This window comes from Corapipo altera, unplaced genomic scaffold (assembly GCF_003945725.1).
Source record: "Corapipo altera isolate COAL_440 unplaced genomic scaffold, ASM394572v1 326, whole genome shotgun sequence".
Classification (NCBI taxonomy): domain Eukaryota; kingdom Metazoa; phylum Chordata; class Aves; order Passeriformes; family Pipridae; genus Corapipo; species Corapipo altera.
In genome coordinates this window covers 815,971-836,381 of record NW_020884945.1, presented here as the reverse complement: position 1 = coordinate 836,381, position 20,411 = coordinate 815,971, and the positions used below count along the sequence as shown (strand labels likewise).

The 20,411-nt window shown below is 60.1% G+C and overlaps 2 protein-coding genes across 2 annotated transcripts; one reads left to right on the top strand and one right to left on the bottom strand.

Moving 5' to 3' along the window:
- LOC113956143 (carcinoembryonic antigen-related cell adhesion molecule 1-like) lies at positions 1–5,754 on the bottom strand. Its single transcript, XM_027662378.1, has 6 exons — positions 5,524–5,754; positions 4,042–4,371; positions 3,683–3,952; positions 3,445–3,504; positions 2,227–2,275; positions 1–1,494 (listed from the first exon to the last, which is right to left on the bottom strand). The coding sequence occupies exons 1-6, from the start codon at positions 5,699–5,701 to the stop codon at positions 1,491–1,493; spliced, it is 891 nt and encodes a 296-aa protein (XP_027518179.1). The 5' UTR covers positions 5,702–5,754; the 3' UTR covers positions 1–1,490.
- A 7,197-nt stretch (positions 5,755–12,951) lies between these two features.
- On the top strand, positions 12,952–18,693 carry LOC113956140 (tumor necrosis factor ligand superfamily member 10-like). Its single transcript, XM_027662371.1, has 5 exons — positions 12,952–13,247; positions 16,520–16,666; positions 16,935–16,971; positions 17,351–17,458; positions 17,778–18,693. Exons 1-5 carry the CDS (start codon positions 12,996–12,998, stop codon positions 18,212–18,214), a joined length of 981 nt encoding a protein of 326 aa, XP_027518172.1. The 5' UTR covers positions 12,952–12,995; the 3' UTR covers positions 18,215–18,693.
- Positions 18,694–20,411: the final 1,718 nt, after the last annotated feature.

Here is a 20,411-nt window from a genome sequence, read left to right as displayed (position 1 = left end):
ATGCTTTTATTAGCAGCAAAAGACACTATAAAAAACACAAAGTCTCCAAAACAATTTGCAGACAACTCCCTGAAACACTTAGAAAAATGTTATTTGTAAAACTGTGTGGCTGCTTTTCACACCTGCAAGTGCAACAAGGAACATGACAACCTGCCCTGCAGCTTCCAACGGGGCTGGAACCTCAAACCACCCAAACACTTTTGCTTCCTGGAATTGCTCCAAGAAACCCCAGGCTGAGAGCCTGACTATCCCAGTGATCTCTCCCACCATTTCCCAATTTGCTCCCAGAAAGAGGTGTAGGAGAGCTCAGGGAGGGGATTTGAGCCTCTCCCAGGAGAATTTCTGTTCTCTGAGAAAGGATAACTCTGGGGAGAGGGAACCCCCCCGCTGCCCTGGCCAGGAAAGCTCTTGCAACTCCTCAGGCAAGACCCCAGCACAGAAACAGCCCCCAGACTGGTGGCTCGGAGCACAGGGAGGTCCCCAAGCGACCAGGACATCCAACACCCATTCCTGAGGTGCTGGGGACCAGCTCAGGGACCTGGGGTGGTCCCCATCAGACTGAAAGGGGGGTACAAACACCTCGGGGTCCAGCACCCCAGGAGAGCATCCAGTTCTCTCCAGGGGGGAGATGCTTTCTATAGGAATAACGTTCCCTTCACAGCAAAGCCCAGGAGAGCCCTGTGGACACAGCACAGGGATGGAGGGGACAGGAGGACAGGAGGGGACAGGCAAGGCTGACCTGGCCATATCCAACCAGGCCAAGGCTGCTGTCACTTGTTGGAGCAGCAAACAGGAAGCACAAGCTGGCACTGACACATGGCCAACCCAGCTGGCTCATGTTGGGAAGAGGATGGGATGTCTTCAGAGATGTCCCCTGATCCTGCCAGAGCCCAAGGAGAACAGAGGAGATGGGTTTGGGAGCATCCCGCCATCATCCAGCAGCAGGGATTTCTTTGGGTTTTGCTTTTGAAAACTGAACTCCTTTGCTGTTCCCCCATTCCCTGCCAACTTCCACTGCCTCCCTCCCCTCCTGGATGCACAAACAGCAAAATCCTGCCCTTTTTCCTCCCTCTGAGGGTCAAAGGGAGTGGAAAGCCCACAGAGCACCCCTGGCAAGCCCCTGGCACAGCAGGGCTGGCACCAAACAGCACTTCCCAGCATCCCCAGGACTGTGGATTTGCCCAGTGTGGATGGTGGCTCTTTCCAGAGCCACAAGCCCACCCAGGCCTCTGGAGGAAGCCAAGAGAGGGATGGAGAGATGGAGCAGGCACAGCTGTGCCCATCTCCTCCAGAGACGTGCGAGGGGCCCCAGGAAAGAGCAGGACAACACAAATAGTCCAAGCCGGTGTTTTCCAAAAACATTTGTGGGTTTCAGCAGCTTGAACACCTCAGAGGTGAGCCCAGGAGAGGCTGGGACTGGATGGGACACCCAGCATTCCCAGCAACGTCCATCACCAGGGAAGGGCAGCGAGGGAACAGCTGAGGCAGCTCTACCTGCAAGGAGAGGAGAGGTTCTCATCTGAGCCATGTCCCGGGCATGGATCCTCCATCTGCTGCTCACTTGGATCCCTCCAAGGCCTCAGGCAGCTCAGGGTGTCCCATGCTGGCAGTGGCAGTGCCAGAAGGTCTGGAATTCTGCTCTGCTCCAAACTCCACGAGATAGCTTGGCCAATTTATCCCCGGGAGGAGTTACCTGGGACCTACCTGGCTGCACAAGACACCTGAGAGCTCTCTTGTTTTCAACCAGCAGCAACATGGGATGGGTTTTCCACCCTTAAGGACTCTCTAGGAAGCTCTAGTTAACAGCCCAAGTGTGTGTGTGGTCACACAGAGTGAGCAATTTCTGAGAACATTTAGGAGACTCACTCGCTTCCCAGAAATCTCTGGAGTATTCAAAAACCCACCCATTAAAGAGCATGTTCCAGAGCTAAGATAACCAGGACCATCAGGCTCTGGGGGAGGGGGATCAAGAATATTTCCAGAGTAAATCCCAGCATAAATCGTACTGGGGATTAAAAAGGGGAGGACAGCAAATCCTTTGAGCCTTCAGAGCGGGGAGAGCAGCCCCTCCACTGCCTTTTACCAGGAGAGGCTGGGACAGCACTCCAAGCTCCCTCATTTCTCCAGCTTGCTCAGATCCAGCCAAGGACAAACTTGGGCTTGTAGATAGTAAGTTTTGGCTGGAGAAGCAGGGCCACCCCCAGGAGGGGGCTGGAGGCATCTTACCTACAGAGCCGAAATGGCTGCTCCGTTTTCCTGCACCAGACGAAGATACCTGGGGATAAAAGCAGCCATCAGCATCATCCCAGGATCCCAGAATGGTTTGGATTGGAAGGAACCTTAAAGCCCATCCAGTTCCAATCCCCTGCTATGGGCAGGGACCTTCCACTAGACCAAGTTGCTCCAAGCCCCACCATCCCCATCTCCATTAAACACCCTGGAGGTGGTGCTCCAGCTGGGAAACCTCAACCCAGGACCGTCCACCAGCCCTTCCCGACACAAGGCTGGGGTTTGGGGTATGGGGGAGACCCCCCCTGCCCAACTCCACGGTGCCCCACAGGTCCCAGTCCCATCAACAGCCAGGGAGGGGACCAGCCACCAGCTCTGGCCATGTGTGAGCAGGGAGAAGGGGAGTGTGATGGGATAAGCAGAGTGGGAGCACAGCCAGGAGCTTTTCCAGCACCTCCCCAGTGCCCGGAAGCTTTTCACAGGAAAAACCTGAAATCTGTATGCAACAACAAAACACACCTACAACCCCCAGGGAGAACCTCCCACTCCATTCAAACCAGATCCAGGTCCAGGCTTGGGTGGTTCTTGGGGTTTTTTTGTCTCTCAGTTGGCAATCTGAGAATTAAAATCCCCACTTCGCCAGCAATTAGGGATGGGATGGGATGGGATGGGATGGGATGGGATGGGATGGGATGGGATGGGATAGGCCAGAAGAGATGCTCTCCAGCTCCAAAAAAGGAGGAAAAGCAAGACTGGAAGCACATTTCCCTTCTGAGGGCAGAAAACCACAGCAGAGTACGGTGGGGGGCTCGGGGCTGTCACCCTAGAAGGGATGCGTGACCTCCCCTGGCAACCATGGGGTTTTGTTGGAGGCTGGCCCAGATCAGGACAGTCAAATATAACCTCCTGCCTGTTCTGGATGTGCAGGAGGGGTTTTCATGACAACCTTCCCTCTTGTGCCCGGGGGGAGGGAGGCAAAGGGAGGCAAAAGAGGACAATGGAGGACAGCAGGACTTCCTCGGATTGGGGACACCGCACTTGAAACAACAGCTGGGACAAAGCCCAGCCCCTGCCTGTAGGATGTAGGGTGGCAAGGCCAGGTCCTGCCACACGGTACCCTTCTGGTGCACAGCACCTGCCACAGCACCCACCAGCCAGGCAGCAGGCAGGGTAAAGAGTCAGCCCAGCACCCACCAGCTGCTCCCCAGCACCCACCTGCGAGGCAGCCGACCACCACACACGCCAGGACCACGGGCAGCACCACGTGCGCCGAGTCTGCAAAGGGGAGAACCCTCATCCTCTGCACCAGAGGAAATTCAACCCCCCACCCTCCAAGCAAGAACCTGCCCTTGCAGCACAGGGAGACAGGGGCAGCAGGAGAGAGAGGATCCCTCTTTGGGGGCTGTTTTCCCCCGTTTCTTTCCCCGGGCACGGGGAAGGAGCCCCCACTCACGGTGGACGTGGAGTAGGAAGGAGGTCTCGTTCTGGCTCACGGCGTTGCGCACCACGCACGCGTAGTACCCGCTGTCCCTCATCGACACCCTGACGATGCAGAGCGTGCTGTTGTCCTCAAACTGGATGCGGTCACTTCCCAGAAGCAGCTCCCCGTTTTTCTTCCACCAGTACAAGTCTGCCTTCCCTTTCAGGACGTTGCAGACCAGCTTGGTGTCGTCTCCTGCCTTCACCGACGAGTTGCCCACGATTTCTGGCTCGGACAGCGGTTCTGGGAGAGACAGGCGGACTGTCAGCGGGCAAACCCGCGGCTCCGCGGATGCCCGGCCACGGAGGAGGGTTGGCCGTGGCATCACTCACCAACAACGTACAGCTGGAACCAGTCTGTGGCCTCCTCCTCGGAGCTGAGGCGGTACAGCCGCCCGTCGCCGCGCCGCAGCACCATCTGCAGCGAGAAGTTCGTCTCGTTGAACCTCGTGCGGTTCTCGTAGGGGCGAGACGTGCTGGGGGGCCGACCGAAGGCATAGTGGAGGATGAGGCCCTGCTCCACGCCCGCTCTGTATTCCCAGGACACCGCTCTGCCCACCCGCAGCCGTGGCACCGTGAGCAGCACGGTGCAGCCCACGGCCGACACCAGGCTCCCCGAGGACGGGCTGAGGTCGGCCGAGTAGCACGGAGCGAGTGTGCGGGCTGGAAAAGAAACCAGGAGTGACTCCACGGCTACACAGATCCCACTTCATCCACCGGGGATGAAGGAGGTGCTGCAGGAACCCTTCCTGGCTCAGCTGCTCACAAACAGCGGCGCTGAGAAGGGAATTATTTATAGAATCGTGAATCATGGAATGGTTTGGAAGGGACTTTAAAGATCATCCAGTCCCATGGGCAGGGACACCTTCCACCAGCCCAGGTTGCTCCAAGCCTTGTCCAGCTCAGCTTTGGACTCTCCTAGGGATGGGGAGTGTTGGGAAGCAATGTGTGCCAGGGCTTCACCAGCCTCACATGGAGGAACTTCTTCCCGATATCCTGTCTGACTCTACCTTCACCAAGAAGCCATTCCCTCTTGTCCTTGTCCCCAGTCCCTCTCCAGCTCTCCTGGAGCCCCTTTAGGCCCTGCAAGGGGCTCTCAGGCCTTCCTGGAGCCTTCTCTTCTCCGGGTGACCCCCCCAGCTCTCCCAGCCTGGCTCCAGAGCAGAGGGGCTCCAGTCCTTGGAGCATCACCAGGACCTCCTCTGGACTTGCTCCAACAGCTCCACATCCTTCTGATGTTGTTCCCCGGGGCTGGAGGCAGCTCTGCAGGTGGGGTCTCACCTGGGGGGGCAGAGGGGCAGAATCCCCCCCTGCCCTGCTCCCCATGCTGTGGGCATTCAGCCGTGCTGGCCGGGCCGCGTTGAGCTTCTCACCCACCCAAACCCCCAAGTCTTTAAGCAGCGACACGTTAAGGCTCCTCTCACGTTACAGGGGCCAGAGCCCGGGGACGGAGCTGCGGGACCCCCCGGGTACAGCCCACCGCCCGCGGGGCCCTGCCAGGAAAACGCGCCGAGAGCCGAGAAAAGCCGCAAGTCCCTTCCCGACCTTCCTCTAAAAGCTTTTCCCCGGGATTAAGGCGTGCCCGAGCCTGGACTCGCCTTGGCTTCTTAAAACAGGCGCCAGGAGGGGCTCGATGCTGCGGGGAGGGACCCCCGCCCGCCTTTCCCCCCGCGGTCGCCCCCGACTGGTCCCAACTCAGCAAAACCTGCCCAGAACGCGCCGGGTGAGACCCGCGGGCACCCCCGGAGCGTGACCGACCCCCACGCGGGGGGATCGCGGGTGTTTCCCCCCGCTCCTCCCGGGGCAGAGACTCGCCTGTGATCCCCGGGCCGGCTGCCGCGCTGCCGGGGGCGAGGACGAGGAGGAGGAGGAGGAAGGGGAGGAAGGGGAGGAGGGGGACGGGGAACATCTGCGGGGCCGGTACAGCGGCGGCTCCGCCACGAGACTCGGGGAGATCCGTTGGGGCGGGACCGGGCGGTTCCGGGCGGTTCATCTCCTCCTCCTCCTCCTCCTCCTCCTCCTCTCCTCTCCTCTCCTCTCCTCCCCTCCCCCCTTGCTCTCCTCCTCTTCTTCCTCCTCCTCCCTTTCTCCTTCCCTCCCTTCCCCTCCCCTACCTTCTTCCCCTCCTGATCGTCCTCTTCCTCCTCTCTTCTTCTCTTCCTCTTCTCTTCCTCCTTTCTTCCTCCTCTCTTTCTCCTCCTCTCTTCTTCTCTCTCCCCTCTTCTCCTGCTCCTGTCTTCCTCTTTTCCTCCTCTCCTCTCCTCCTCCTCTCCTCTTCCTCTCTTTCTCCTCGCCTTCCCTCCTCTCCCCTCCCCAGGACATCCAAACCCAACCCACAGAACCCCCCCAAGGCCCTGGGTGCTGCCTCCTCGTGCCCCTCTCGTACCTGCTCTACCTGTCACGGGGCAAACGCCCCAAATCCCAGCAGAGAGGCACTGAGGGAATGGCCTCACCCCATCCCCTGTCCCTGGGGGTCCTTCACGGGGCAAAGGATCCCACCACAGCAACAAAAACTGGGGATTAATAATTTCCTGGAGCAGTCCTCCAGCTCCAGGGAGGGCTGTGGGAAGGACGGGACCGCGGCTGGGACATAAAGATCCCGCTGCTCCCCCAGGAGGTTCATCACGGAATGCTCCGTGGGGAACAGATGGGGAGGGAGAGGATGTTCTTCTCCTTCCCTCGGTGGTTTCCATCACTTGGGCAGCTTGGGAGGGTGAAGAGGGCACAAACAGATGTTTTGTGGCAGGAAAAGCCTATGTGGTGCTTTGGGGGGCTGGAGGCTGGGAAACCAACCCATGAGATAGATAGGTGAATAAATATAGATTAGATAGAGATAGAGATATAAAAATAGATATATATATAGGCATATATAGATATAGATATAGATATAGATATAGATATAGATATAGATAGATATAGATATATTAGATTCAGACATAAAAACCTCAGCCAAGCCAAACTGGTTTGAGCACCCCGTGCAGGAGATCTTCCTGCTGAAGGCAGGCTCAGACACCCTTCTTGACACCTATTCCTGGCCCCCAGCAACCTCAGAAACACAACAAACTCAACACCCATCACCTCTGGGTCCCCTTGGTCCCTATCCAGAGGGACATTTTTCCCTGGAGGAGCGTGGCTTGGCAGCCTGCACCCCCTCAGAGGGGAGATGCTGTGCCAGGATCACCAGTGTGGGTGAAAGCAGTGGTGTCGGGTGCTCCCAGGGCAGGCAAGAGAGGTCACACACCTGATGTGGCTGCAGCTGGGAACAGGATGAATTCACAACTCCTGGCATCTGTGTGTGCAAAAAACATCAGGGAGAGCAGGGCTGGGGGTAGGATGGAGCCACCACACCCGAAAAAGCCTCGCACAAAGCTTTTGGGGTGTCTCATGGGGGATGCTCTGCTCCCTCCGTGGGTACCAGACCCCTCCAGGACCAACAAGGGGAACGTGGCTGCAGGGGCAGGGGCTGGAGCAGGGACCAGACCCAGCATGGCCAGAGGAGGATCTCCAGAAGGACATCGAGAGGAGGAACATGGACTCAGGCAGGAGCCACGCAGCCATCCCACTAGAGGGAGTGAGGAGATCAGCTGTCCGAGGAGCGAGCTGAAGCGCTGGGATGAGGGAGCCCAACCCAGGGAAGGAGCTGCAGCAGAAAATCATCCCCTGCTGGAGCCTGGGGATGCTCCTGGCCAGGGCATGCGTGTCTTGGAGCTGCTGTCCCGCCTGGGGATGTTCCAGAGGGTGTTGCTGGGTCAGCAGATTTTAGTGTTCTACATCCCTTGCTGGTCTGAGGCTTCATGGGGCTCCTCCACCCAAACTCCCACAAGCGGCACAGGAGCTGCCCTGGATCACCATGGAACGTCCCTGCTCCTCCTTTCCCTCCCTCCCTCCCCCTTGGCTCCCAAGCTCCAGGTCCCCCCACCAGCCTGAGCTCAGCAAGGGCTGTGAGCACCAGCTTGTGCCCATCCAAGCCAACCCATCCTCTCCCACTTGGGGCCTGGCATGTGTGGGGCTGGAGCAGCTCTGGAGATGTCCTGGTGCCACCAAGCAGGGAAGGTCTCCATCCTCCCCATCACAACAGGGGCAAGCAAACCCTGGCCCCAGTTCCAGGAGAGGAGAGACCCAGGGAATGGCTGGGGGTGCTCCCAGGGTTTGGGGGAAAGAGGCTGGATCCTCGTGGCTGATTCCTCCCTGTAGCAGCCCAAAGGCTGGGAGGGGCCAAAACTTGCTGCCCCTCCACCCTGATGCCAGGTGTGCATCAACCCAAAATGTGCAAGGTTCACCCCAAAACAATGTTTCTGTAAGACAGAGGCAGGCAGGGAACACACACACACACCCCTACCCCTGTGAGCTCCCCCAGCGAGGGCAAGGGGCCTCTCCCAGCTCCACAGGCAGTGAATGGAGTTCAGCATCTTCACAAGGAGCTGGAGAGAGAATTCTGGGGAGGGGGAGGGAGGAGGGGATGGAAAAGTGCTGAGCCAGCAGGAAACCTGCAGTGGGAGGCTCTGAGTCAGCCCCAAGCATAGTTTCACTGAAACCACCCTCCCCAGCCTCCACATAGCTCCAGATTCCTGGGAGACAAGGCAGAGGGTCTCTGCCCTCACACACGAGAGCTGGAGAGGGACTTTGGACAAGGGTCTGGAGTGATGGGACAAGGGGGAATGGTTTCCCACTGCCAGAGGGCAGGGTTAGATGGGATGTTGGGAATAAATTCCCTCTGAGGGTGGCGAGGCCCTGGTACAGGTTGCTCAGAGAGATTGTGGCTGGACACTTCCATCCCTGAAGGTGTTCAAGGCCAGGTTGGACAGGGCTTGGAGAAACCTGGGACGGTGGAAGGTGTCCCTGCCCATGGCAGGGGTGGATCGAGGTGAACTTTAAGGTCCCTTCCAACCCAAACCATTCTGAGATTCTGATTCTAAGGAACTCAGAGCCCAGGCTGGAGAGGGGGAAGCTGAGGCACAGAAGGGAAGGGAGCCAAGGCACAGTGAATTCCCTGGCTCTGCTGGGCCTTGGAATAAGGCTGGATATGGGAGCAAGGCTGGTCCCTGGCACCAGGAGAGGGCAGGGCAGGGCTGAGCCCAGCGCAGGGTTCCCAGAGGGTGCTTCACTGGTCAAGAAAGTGAGTTCATCTTGAGCATCAGCTGGATCCACTGACCTTCCTGTTGGAGGTAGGGTGTAATGGGGAAGAGGTTTTTCCCTGAAAAACACCTTGGCACAGGAACTGATCGATTCAAACCGAAAGACAAACATCTGAGGGCACATTCCAGGGAGGTTGCAGCAGCTCCTGAGCTGCACTCGATGACTCCACGTCCCAGGGGCTGCTGTTTCCTGACAGAGGATCAGGATCGTGTGGCCAACACATGTTTGGAAGCCTCAGCTGCTGGAGCCAGTGCCAGGCTGGGCTTTGCTTAAAGGAGCAGCCACGGGGAGCTGAGACCTGGCTCTGGGGCTTCCCCTGGGAGGGATGTCTTACAGTGACCCAGCTTAGGGGGGTCCAGCCTTGGCCAACCCACGGACATTCCATAAAACATGGCAAATAACATAAATGGCACATTCCACCATCCTGCCTGAAGCAAATTGAAGTGAATCCAAGGGACAAGCTGGGAAATCCCAGAGATACAATTCCCATCTCCATGCAAGTATCCCCTGCTGGGTTTCCCCCATCCCAGCCCCTCAGTGATGGCACTGGGAGACTCCAACAAACCCCTCTCCCGCTCCCCTGCACTTGCTCTGCACAGCAGAGCACTGAGGAAACAGATTTCCAGGCTCCACTGACCCGGCTCTCCCAGTGCACAGACCAGGAAACATTAGAAGTGAAAAACAATTCCTCAGCCAGGACTGAGGCATTTTTTTTTCCCTGGCTCCCACCCAGTTTTCTCTGCACAGTTCCAGTTCTGGTCCTGCCCTGACTCACAGACAAATCTCCCTCCTCCAAGGCCCGGAGAGCAGCCCCAAGCTCCGGGTTCTGGTTGCTCCTGGCTTCCCTCTTCTCCTTGGCAGAGCCCAGCTGTGTCCCTGCCCCATCTGATGGAGAAACACAAGGATCAGCGGTCCCAAGATGCTTCAGAATGTACATCCATGTCCCACTTGCAAACCATGGAATCATGGAATGGTTTGGGCTGGAAGGAATCTTAAAGCTCATCTGGTTCCAACTCCCTGCCATGGGCAGGGACACCTTCCTCTAGACCAGGCTGGAAAGTAGTTTGTTTCCCAGATGGGCCTTTTCCAGCTCTTCCCTCTCCACGTGGTTCTGCAGGCCCTGAGCCTTTTTCATGAGAACAACCAGGAGGGTTGATTTGTCATCGTATTTTTCAGACATAATTAGTCATCTGCCCCGAAACTCAGTGTCCTCCCCAGACTCCATGGAAGGCATCTCACCTGGGGAAACAGCTCCTTGCCAGGGCAGGGATGGTGCCACAACAGAGCAGCTCCAGGCTCTGGGCCCCAGGTACACGCTGAGCTGGCAGACAAGGGGGAAAAAATGCTCAAGGGCTTGGCAGAGGCTTTGGGGTGGAAGATCCCCTGGTCTCAGGAGCATCCAGAGTGATGCAACATGGAGGTGGAACGGGCAGGGGTTCCCCGGGGAGTTCAGCAGCCCATTCCTGCTGGAAAAGCAGAGGTGGCAGCAATGAGAGGCCAGCAAGCAGCCTGAGCTGAGAGGCTTTGGTTGGTAATAAATCAGTCCTCAGCCCTCCAGCATTCCCCCCCCCTCATGTCTTTTGAGGTGCCCCCCTGCTCCTGCAGCTTTGATCTGAGCAGGTTCCAGTGCAGCTCAACAGGGGACAGGGAACAGGGGAGTGCAGCCCCCAAACTACAGCAGTGTGGCCTTTTTTGTTTAAAGAGCAAGAGACAAAACCTTTCTGCTACCCAGAAAATGCCAGAAAACCACCAGCTTCCTGCCCATCCTCTGCCATCACAGCCCACTGGAGACATTTGGAGACACTGGAAACACGGGTCCAATAACTGATTAGATCCGTGATGCAAAGGAATTAGTACAGCCTGGCCAAAGGCTTTTACAACAGCAACACAAGCTGATAAAGTGACTAATTGCACCCTTTCCCACAGCTGGGAGGTCATGAGGGCAGGTCAAAGGGCTCTGCATGGAGTCAGGGACGCCCGGGGGCCATCAAGAGCAGCTGCTGCCACAACCAGAACCCAGAGTGCCCAGGAAAGGACGTAGAAAGGGGTCCAGAGTCACTTGTGGTGACCCCACGGGCTCCAACTCAGGCAGGAGGAAAGGCAGGAGCTGCCAGAGCCTTTGCCATGCTCTGCCCCATGTATGACCAGCTCGGACATTGGGGCCACCCACTCTCCTCCCCATGCTGCAAGTGGTGGCTGCGTTTGGGGACAGGCAGGGGACCAGCCCTGAGCACCCCCTGACAAGGGGCATCTCCTCTTGTCCTGGAGGGAGACCCCCAGACAGCCTCATGTTGCCTCATCATCACCCCCTGACCCACAGGAGGGTGGGCACTCCCCTCTCCTAACGTGGCGAAGAGCCTGGCAGTGCCACACAGACACCAACACCATCCCTAAGGGAAAAGAAAGCAGAAAAGTAGGACTGGAAAGATGCTGGGGAAGTTTTCCTTCAAACTCCTGCCCTGGCAGTTGCAGGAAGGGACAATTCCTGTCCCCCCACCCAAGCCCAAGGTGCTTAGAGACCTGACAGGCAGATGCTGCTTCCCCTCAGCCCCACAAAGCTATCAGGAGAAGAGAAACTGGACCTGCTCTTTCTCTTTGAATTATCCCAGAAAATCCAGGCTTAAGGGCCAAATCCTGAACCGATGTTACTCCTGAGGTATCACAGATGGGTTAGAGCCCATCATGGATCACAGCCTGGCAGAGCTTTGGGTCTCAGCTCTCACCAAGCAGAGGAGCACCGAGGGGACCCCGTGGGGCGTCAGCCCTGGGGGGCTCAGAGGAGCTCTGGCTTCACAGCCACAACTCAGTGACATGTCCCTGTGAGCTGCAGAGCTGGCCTGGAGACACTGAAGGGCCAGCTTTCCTGGGGACAGGATGGCCCATGGGGCAGATATCTCCAGGGTGGCGCTGGAGGTGTCTCACCCACTCCCACCTTTCTGTTTGCTTTCCAAACTACTCCGTGTTTCCATTGCAGAGCGATGGGAATGTGACCCACCTGCAGGACAGAGCTCTCAGGGTGCACAGAGGGCAGCCCTGTGCCCAGTCCAGGTGGGCAGGGTGGGCACATTCCCCCAGCATGGCCTCCAGGACATGCTCAGCAGCACTTCCCCCCTTCCTGCAAACCTGGACCTCGCTGAGCCTTTTGTGGTGGCCAGAGCTGACATGTGGCCCATCACCTAAACCCAGCTTAGATCATGTCCTCCCCCAGCCCTGAGACCTTGCCCTGTTCTCAGCCCAGGTAGCACAGGAGGGCTTCTTGCTGTCTGAAGCTCTGTGGGATCACCCCGGCAGCACCCACACTGCCGTGTGGGGGTGGTGTGAGGCTTAAACAAGAATCATGGAATGGTTTGGGTTGGGAGGACCTTAAAGCCCATCATCCAGTTCTACCCCCTGACCTGGGCAGGGACACCTCCCACTATCCCAGGTCATTCCAAGCCCCGCCCAACAGGGCCCTGGACACTTCCAGGGCTGGGGCAACCACAGCTTCTCTGGGTAACCTGTGCCAGGGCCTCGCCACCCTCACAGGGGTTAATACCCCATTAACGCCGCCCTCTGGCAGTGGGAAGCCATTCCCCCTTGTCCTGTCGCCATCTGCCCGTGAAGTGTCACTCTGCGGCTCCCTGGGGACACGCGGCATCCCCGCTGTTCCACGGCCTCGCCCTGTTCCCTGGGCCCCGCTGCCCCCTGAGCCGCAGCCCCGGGGCCACCGTCAGTCCCGGTGTCATCGTCAGTCCCGGTGTCACCGCTCGGTCCTGGTGTCACCGTCAGTCCCGGTGTCACCGCTCGGTCCCAGTGTCACCGTCAGTCCCGGTGTCACCGCTTGGTCCTGGTGTCACCGCTCGGTCCCGGTGTCAGTGCTCAGTCCCGGTGTCACCGTCAGACCCGGTGTCACCGTCAGTCCCGGTGTCACCGTCAGTCCCGGTGTCACCGCTCGGTCCCGGTGTCACCGTCAGTCCCGGTGTCACCGCTCGGTCCCCGCGGAGGCCCCGCCCCTCCGCCCGCAGGCCCCGCCCCCAGACACGCCCTCCGCCAATCGGCCTCGCCCCGGCCCCGCCCCCGCGGGTCGCTGCCGCCGCTCGGTGCCCGGGACAGCGGGACCGGGACAGCGGGACCGGGACAGCGGGACCGGGACAGCGGGACCGGGCCGGGCCATGGCCCCGCACCCGCCCAGTGCCGGGCACTACCTGCGCTCCGACAGCGGCGGCTCGGAGGCGCCCATGCTGGCGGAGGGTCCCGGTCCCGGCCCCGCTCCCGGTCCGGACGGCGGCCCCGGGGCGGTGCGGGGGCAGCGGCGGCGGCGGTGCGGTCCCCTGTGGGGCAGCGTGGCTGTCATGGCCATCCTGGCAGTGCAGATCGCCTCCACCACCGGCCTCTTCGTCTACTTCACCATGGCCATCTCTAAGGTGAGCTTTGTCCCGCGACCCCCCGCCCCGTTTTCCGGGGGGGGGCCGGGACCGGCGGCGCGGCTGCGGCCCCGGGAGGGAGCGCCGGTGGCTGCGGGAGGGCTCTGCCCGCTCCCCGCTCCGCGCCTCTGCCCGCCGGGCACGGCAGCGATCGGCACTGCCCCGGGCCCCCCGGGAGCCCCGGATCCAGATGTGGGGGCAGGGGAGGGGGTGGACACTGCCCCCGGCCCCCCAGGGAGCCGCGGATCCAGATGTGGAATGCGGGGTGGACACTGCCCGAGCTCCGCCCGGAGCTGCAGATCCAGATGTGGAGGCGAGGAGGGAGGGGTGGACACTGTCGTGGATCCAGATGTGGAGAGACAGAGCCTTTGTCCTGGGCTCTGCCTGGAGCTGAAGGTCCTCATTGGAAGGGGGCCCTGCCCTGGGGTCCCATCAGAGTCTCCAGCCCCAGAAGTGGATGTGGGGGGATTTCCTTGGGCTCCGGGACCCGCCGACCCCTGGTCCCTGCTTCATCTTCCCCTTCCTCCATTCCCAACTCTTCCACACTCCAGGACCCCCAAATCCTCCTCACCCGCTCTGTGAAATGCTGGGATCCCCATACCAGCACCACCACCCCCCATTCCAGCAGCTCTTGTGCTCTTGCTCCTGTGCAATCCCAACAACTGTGCTGGGATCCCGCCATTCCCACCTCCCGTGGGGTCACTCGGGCCAAATCACTCACAAACTTGGCCACGATCCTGCCAACACCCTCCCAGCTCCCCCCAGCCGCTGATTCCAACCCACAACAACCCCCCAGCAGCGTCAGGGAAACACCAGACGAGAGATCCACGGGGAGAGGGAAACTCGGGGCCGCCGTGGAGGGCACCCTCATCCCGGAGGGTCCAGCAAGAAACGAGTCCTGCAGTGCCAGACATTCCACAAACCACACCGGAGACGGGGAAAAGGGAAAAGCCCAGCCCACGGAGGAATAAACAGCCTGTCTGGAGCATCCTTCGGAGAGGGCTCCAGCCCTCCTTTGGGCTTTGTTTCCATCCCTGAGTCACGTGTGATCCCGCTGTGAGGGATTTACATGAAAGGCGCCGCATGAAAGGCGCTGGAGAGAGCAGGCGAATGAGGGAGACAGAGCCCCAGGGAAGAGCTGAAGGGAGGGGGAAACCACGGAAATGGACCGATTGGGGCTGATTTCAGCGGCCGGTCACTGGATCCCTCCTGAGATCTGTGCTGGGAACAGGGAGTCAGTCTCCTGGAGCCTCTTTAGGCCTTGGAAGGGGCTCTAAGTTCTCCCTGGAGCCTTCTCTTTTCCGGACTGAACACCTCCAGCTCTCCCAGCCTGGCTCCAGAGCAGAGGGGCTCCAGCCCTCGGAGCATCTCCGTGGCCTCCTCTGGACTCGCTCCAGCACCTCCCCGGGCCGGGCTGACTCCGGTTCCACGGGCACACTCCATAGCCAGCGCTCCGGGCAGCCCGGAGGTGTTTGCACTGCCCTGCCCGAACACGCACCCGCCGCGGGGATGCCACGGGAACAGCCCCATCCCTCGGGATTCACTGCCTTGGCACCACCCGGCACCCACCTGGGCGGGCAGGTGTGTGCAGGGAACACCCTCCGGGGTCACCCGCAGCCCATCCACAGGGAATCGTGCCCCCCTGGCAGGTCCAGCCAGGGGCACAAGAGTGCAGAAAGGAACCCAAATCCCTTCAATCTGACATCACGTGGCTGTCCTGCAGATACAGAGTCTGTATTGATCCCAATATCCTGTGGATATAGAGGCTCTATTGATTCCAGTATTCTGTGGATCTAGAGGCTGTATTGATCCCAATATTCTGCAGATCTAGAGGCTGTATTGATCCCAGTATTCTATGGATTTAGAGGCTGTATTGATCCCCATATTCTCCTGATAGAGAGGCCATCCTGATCCCAATATTCTGCAGATCTAGAGACTGTATTGATCCCAATATTCTATGGATTTAGAGGCTGTATTGATCCCCATATTCTCCTGATAGAGGCCATCCTGATCCCAATATTCTGCAGATCTAGAGGCTGTATTGATCCCAGTATTCTGTTGATGTAGAGGCATATCCACATGTAGATGGGATATAGATCCCAAAGGTGAGCACATATTGGTGTGAGGCAGTGAGTACCCACAGCTGTGGAGGGGAGGGGTCTGGGGGTGCTGGAGGTGGCCAAGCCCTGGGTGATGACCCAAAGCCTCCCGGGTCTGTCCTGGGATCTGGAAACCACCCATGTGACGGAGGTAGGGTGGCCAATGTGCCAGTGTGCTCGTTCCCAGCTCCTGGCACACTGATTTCAGGGCAGCCATTCCATCTGTGCCTCAGTTTCCCCATGCCCTAGACAGCAGCACAGTGTGGGGTGACCCTGTGGCCACCAGATGTGACGGTCACCACAGCCACACCACGGCCAGAGCGGAGCTGGGACAGCCCCAGGACAGCTGGGGAAGGGCAGCTGGCCAGGGGAAGGGAAGGCTTCCCATCCCAAACCACAAGCCAGCACAGGGAAGTGCCCAAGACTTGCCTGGGCTGCCCTGGCACTGCTCAGGGTCCCAGCTCGGCAGTTGGAAGAGCCAAGCTGTGCCAGAGCTTGTTTTGCAATCCCAGCTCAGGTCAGGAAGCAGGAGGAGTGTGGCCCTGGCTGCCCAGGCACGTCCAGCCTCCTGCAGCAGCTTGTGCCTCCCGGAGCCCACGGAGCCGAGGCTGGTGGGGCAGCTTCTGCCCCAGAGCAGTGAGCACTTCCTGGAGCTGGAGAAGCCTCATTTTCTCCAGGGGAGGGAGGAAGAGATAAGAAGATGGATAAGGGGAATTTTGGGTTATTTACTTGGTGCTCTGTGGCTTGTAAGAGTCCTTGAGTCCTGCCTCCTCCTCCGCCTCCACCTCCTGCTTGGCGTTGGAACTCCATGAAAGGGGCTGGAGTGCTTCCAGAAGCACTGGGATGGGCTTCTGCAAAGGATCACGGGAGGACAAGATGAGATTTAGCATGTCCAATCCACAAAAAACAGAACTTTGCCTGAACTCAGATCCACCCAGCCTCCTACCGCCCCCTCCATCCTACACAGGAGACACGGCCGGGTTTGTGTCCTGGTGGTGCCGCCTGTCCCACTGCCAGCTCTGGGACTGGGGCAGCTCAGGGTCCTTCTCTGAGCCCCCCTGATGCTGGAGGAGGCAAGCTGAAGGTGGCTGTCCCATGTCCATGCCCCACTGGGATCCCCCACTGCCCCCTCTGTCCGTCCCAGTCTGACATCCTAGTTTGTTTCCATCTCAGCTGAAATCCCAGGCTCCGGGGAGTGCGGAAGAGCTGCGGTGTCTGCAGATGCTCAATCAGCAGCCCGAGGGCTCCAGCCTGGAGGAGCTGAGCAGCAGCCAGACCTGCCTCAAGCTGGCCAGCACCATCAAAGCCTACGTGGCCATGGTGAGCCTGGGGACCAGGGGAGGATGGGAGACCTCCTGGCTGCCCCCCTGCCTCAGTTTGCCCATCCGCCTCCCTGCAGGGGTAGGAGGGGGGGAATGGCAAGGATGGTTTAAGGAGGGGGCTGGACCCAGGCCTTCCACAGCAAGGAGATGGTGGGGCACAGAGACAGTGTGACAAACAGGGTGACGGGGGCTTGGAGGAGGAGCTGGGGTGTGGGAAACCCCTGTTTCACCTTTAACCGTGGGACCTTCTCCTCTCTGTGGCCCAGGTGACAGAGAACATCCTCCGCAGGAGCGCCGTGAAGGGTGAGTCCCTCTCCCAGCTCCGGGGGAGCAGCCGGAGCTGGGATCCACGTGCACACACCAGGATGTCAGCAGTGGGGGGGGCTGGTGGGCTCCAGCCCTGACTCTGGTGCTGTGAGCGGGGTGGGAGAGGGGAGAACCTTCCCACTGGGTGGTGAAGGGCACAAGTCCCAGGATTGGGCTAGAGGGACAGCCATGTCCACCTGTCTGGAGTCCAGGGAACCAGGGCCATGGGACAGCTCAGACACGTTAGATAATGATTGACAAGACCCTGAATAACCTTCGTCTCTGATGGGTCAGTGGGGCATTTCCCTGCCCTGCTGGCACAGGGCTGGGTGTCCCCACACTTGGTCCTCTACAGCTGACTGTCCCTGTCCTGCAGAGGCCCGGCAGAGCTACTTCAACACCTCAGAGGGGCAGGTTCCTCCCAAAACAGCCGGGAAACCCTCGGCACATCTCACCCTCCGCCCTCAGAGCCTGACCCAGGATGGTGAGTAGAGGCGTCCCACTGGGCACCAGTGGGTTTCCAAGATGGGAACAGGGGAGAGGACTCCCCCAAAGGGCGGGTGACCAGGACAAGGAGGTTGGGGAGCCCCACCGGGCACCAGGTGGTCTCCAAGATGGGAACAGGGGAGAGACCTCTCCCAAAGGGCAAAGGACCAGCATGGGAGGAGATGTTGGGTGGCAGATGGGAACCAGTCCAAAGCCACCTTCCCCATCCCTCCGGAGCAGGAGAGAGTTAGAGCCACCCCCTCCCCTTCACCTGAACCTGCCAGGCCGCTCCCCTCAGTGACCCTCCCTTTCCCCAGGAACCTCGGAGCGCTTCAGGAACCTGTCTCAGTCGTGCCGCCACGCCATCACCCGCTGGGAGCACAGCACCCTGCACTCCCACCTGCAGAACATCACCTACCGCGACGGGCGGCTCCGGGTCGAGCAGCCGGGCAAGTACTACGTGTACTCCCAGATCTATTTCCGCTACCGCAGCGCCGGCGCCCAGGACTCGGGCCCGCAGCTCGTGCAGTGCATCCAGTGGCAGCCACCCCACAGCCAGCCCATCCTGCTGCTCAAGGGCGTGGGCACCAAGTGCTGGGCCCCCGAGGCGGACTATGGGCTGCACGCTCTCTACCAGGGCGGACTGTTCGAGCTCAAGGCCGGTGACGAGCTCTTCGTCTCCGTGTCCTCCTTGGCCATCGACTACAACGACGCAGCTGCCAGTTACTTCGGGGCCTTCCGGCTCGACCTCTGACACCCCCTCTGCTCTCACCTGCCCGCTGATGCTCCCACGTGGCCCCGGGACAGCGGCCCAATGGCCAGGGGGGTGGCACAGGGTCCTTCCCAGTGTGTCTTGTCCTTTGCGGTGAGGGACGAACCAAAGAGGGCACGAGGCGCGGCCGCCCACAGGGACCTGCTGTGCTTGGGGCCACCATCCACGTGGGAGGAAGCCTGAGACCCTGGAAGGGTCCCCAAGGACCTACAGAGGACATGGGAGACATCCCAGCCCTGGTGGCACATCACCTCCCAGTGGCTCCCTGCAGCAGGAAGGGCACCAGGGCCACACCCGCCATGGCAAGACACAGTGTCCCCGTGATGGGGTGACCCTCCATGAGTCTGACCCCACCTCGGGCAGGGGCAGCCCTAGCTGGGCTGTGGGTGCCAGGGACCCTGGGCTGGAGGTGCTGGGGCAGCAGCCGGGGTGAGCAGGGAGCAGCGGCACAGGGGGCACAGGGCTGGCACCCCCAGAGGGGGCAGAGGGCTGGCACCCCCAGGCCACTGCCTGCGGGGACGGGGTAGATCCAGTGTCAGCCTCTGGAAAGGAGCGAAGGAGTTTCGGTTTGGGCAGATCAGAAACCTGGGGCCACGCCAGTGATGGGCTCCAGAGAGGGCAAAGAGCAGGACAGCGATGTCGGAGCAGTCGCCAGCCCCAGCACCACACCCGGCACGTGGCACTGGGGAGTGTGGTGCCCCAGCCAGGCTGCACAGGACCAGGAGCTCTCCATCACTGCTGCCCAAGCACCTCTTCCCTTGGGGATTTTGTCCCCCCCAGCCCTGAGAGACCAGCGCAGCCCCCGCTTCCTCACCCCTCCAGCCCTGGCAGTCCTTCATCTGCAGGATTCCAGCACCGGGTGAGCCCAGAGGTCATGGCAGGACCTTGGAGGGACCAAACCCACCCCAGGTGATGGAGGCCACTTCAGAGGCCAAAGAGAGGTTCGGGCAGGGCCCAGCTGGCTCAGCCCACGGACACCAGGGTGGGCACAGCCCCATTTTCTAATTGCCCCTGTACTCTCTCTATCCTGCTGAGACTGTGGGTGTGTATGGACAGGACAGGAGTGTGGGCTCCTGCCGAGGATGATGCTCCCAGGAAGGATGGGATCACCTCCATGCTGACACGGCTGTGGGGGGCTCTCAGTGCTGGTTGGAATAAAGCCTGTACTCCAGTATGGGTCTGGCCCCTTTGCATCAGGCACCCAGGATACGTGCCTGGGGTCTCTGCACAGGCAAACTGGACATGGACCCCGGGGGAGCAGGGACATGCAGTACCCTGAGAACTCCAGACAGAGCCCAGTGAACGTCCTGCCTTGTCTTGCACCCATAGCACCTCAAAGGGCCCCACAGCTCCTCACCCCATGGGTGACAGGGGGAAAGCCCAAGGAGATGTGTTCCCCCTTCCCAGCCCAGTGCCTTCATCCCCACTGGAACCAGCTCCTGCAGATCCCCCAGCCCAGCCCTGCTCCTCCCCCTCCTTCCCTGCACCTATCAGCTCCTGGGGGATGCCAGTGTTCCTCCTCTTTCCATTTCAGGATTGCCAAGCACAGCCCAAGGCCCAGCCAGACCCCAGGGTGCCACAGTGGGTCCCCACCACGCTGTGGCCGGGCAGGGGCTGCTCCTGGCTCCTGCCATTGCTCCCACAGCTTTCCAGGCCTGACCCCCACCCCCTCTGCATCCTTGGCTGGGCCTGGGGGGCTGAGCCAGGTGGTTCCCACATCCCTCCACACCCCCAGGTGTTGGGCATTCCCATTCACCAGCTCCCATCTCCTGCAGGCTCCAGGGGGGCTGACACAACCCTCCCAGGGGCATGATGCCACCCTGGCACCCAGAGCCTCCAAAAACTCATCCAAAGCCAGAGAGCATCCTCCTGCTGCCTCCAAGGGGGTCACAGGGCTGATCCCCCCAGGGCAGGGCTGCAGGGTCCCATATCCCCAGTCACCATGGGGGGAGGGAGGAACAGAGGGGTGGAGGGATAGAGGGAGCTGAGCTGAGCCTCAGCTCTGCAGCACTTGGCCCTGGGGCACGTTTGGCTCTTGCCCAAAGCAAACAAAACCCGAAAGCACATTCCAAACCCTTCCATTCCAAAACCACGTTGAAAATGATCCCTTTCCCTCCACCTCTCATCCCACCTCCTCCTGTCCCAGCCACCTTGGTGACCCACAACAGGAATGGGGCTT

Excerpts from the sequence above, each read along its gene's own strand:
- LOC113956140 (XM_027662371.1), top strand. The coding sequence starts at position 12,996 with ATGGCCCCGCACCCGCCCAGTGCCGGGCACTACCTGCGCTCCGACAGC. Across the intron at positions 13,248-16,519 it reads TCACCATGGCCATCTCTAAG|CTGAAATCCCAGGCTCCGGG; the intron begins GTGAGCTTTGTC and ends TTTCCATCTCAG. Across the intron at positions 16,667-16,934 it reads TCAAAGCCTACGTGGCCATG|GTGACAGAGAACATCCTCCG; the intron begins GTGAGCCTGGGG and ends TCTGTGGCCCAG.
- LOC113956143 (XM_027662378.1), bottom strand. The coding sequence starts at position 5,701 with ATGAACCGCCCGGAACCGCCCGGTCCCGCCCCAACGGATCTCCCCGAG. Across the intron at positions 3,505-3,682 it reads CTTCCTACTCCACGTCCACC|ACTCGGCGCACGTGGTGCTG; the intron begins GTGAGTGGGGGC and ends TCCCCTTTGCAG. Across the intron at positions 2,276-3,444 it reads GGTGGTCGGCTGCCTCGCAG|GTATCTTCGTCTGGTGCAGG; the intron begins GTGGGTGCTGGG and ends TTTTATCCCCAG.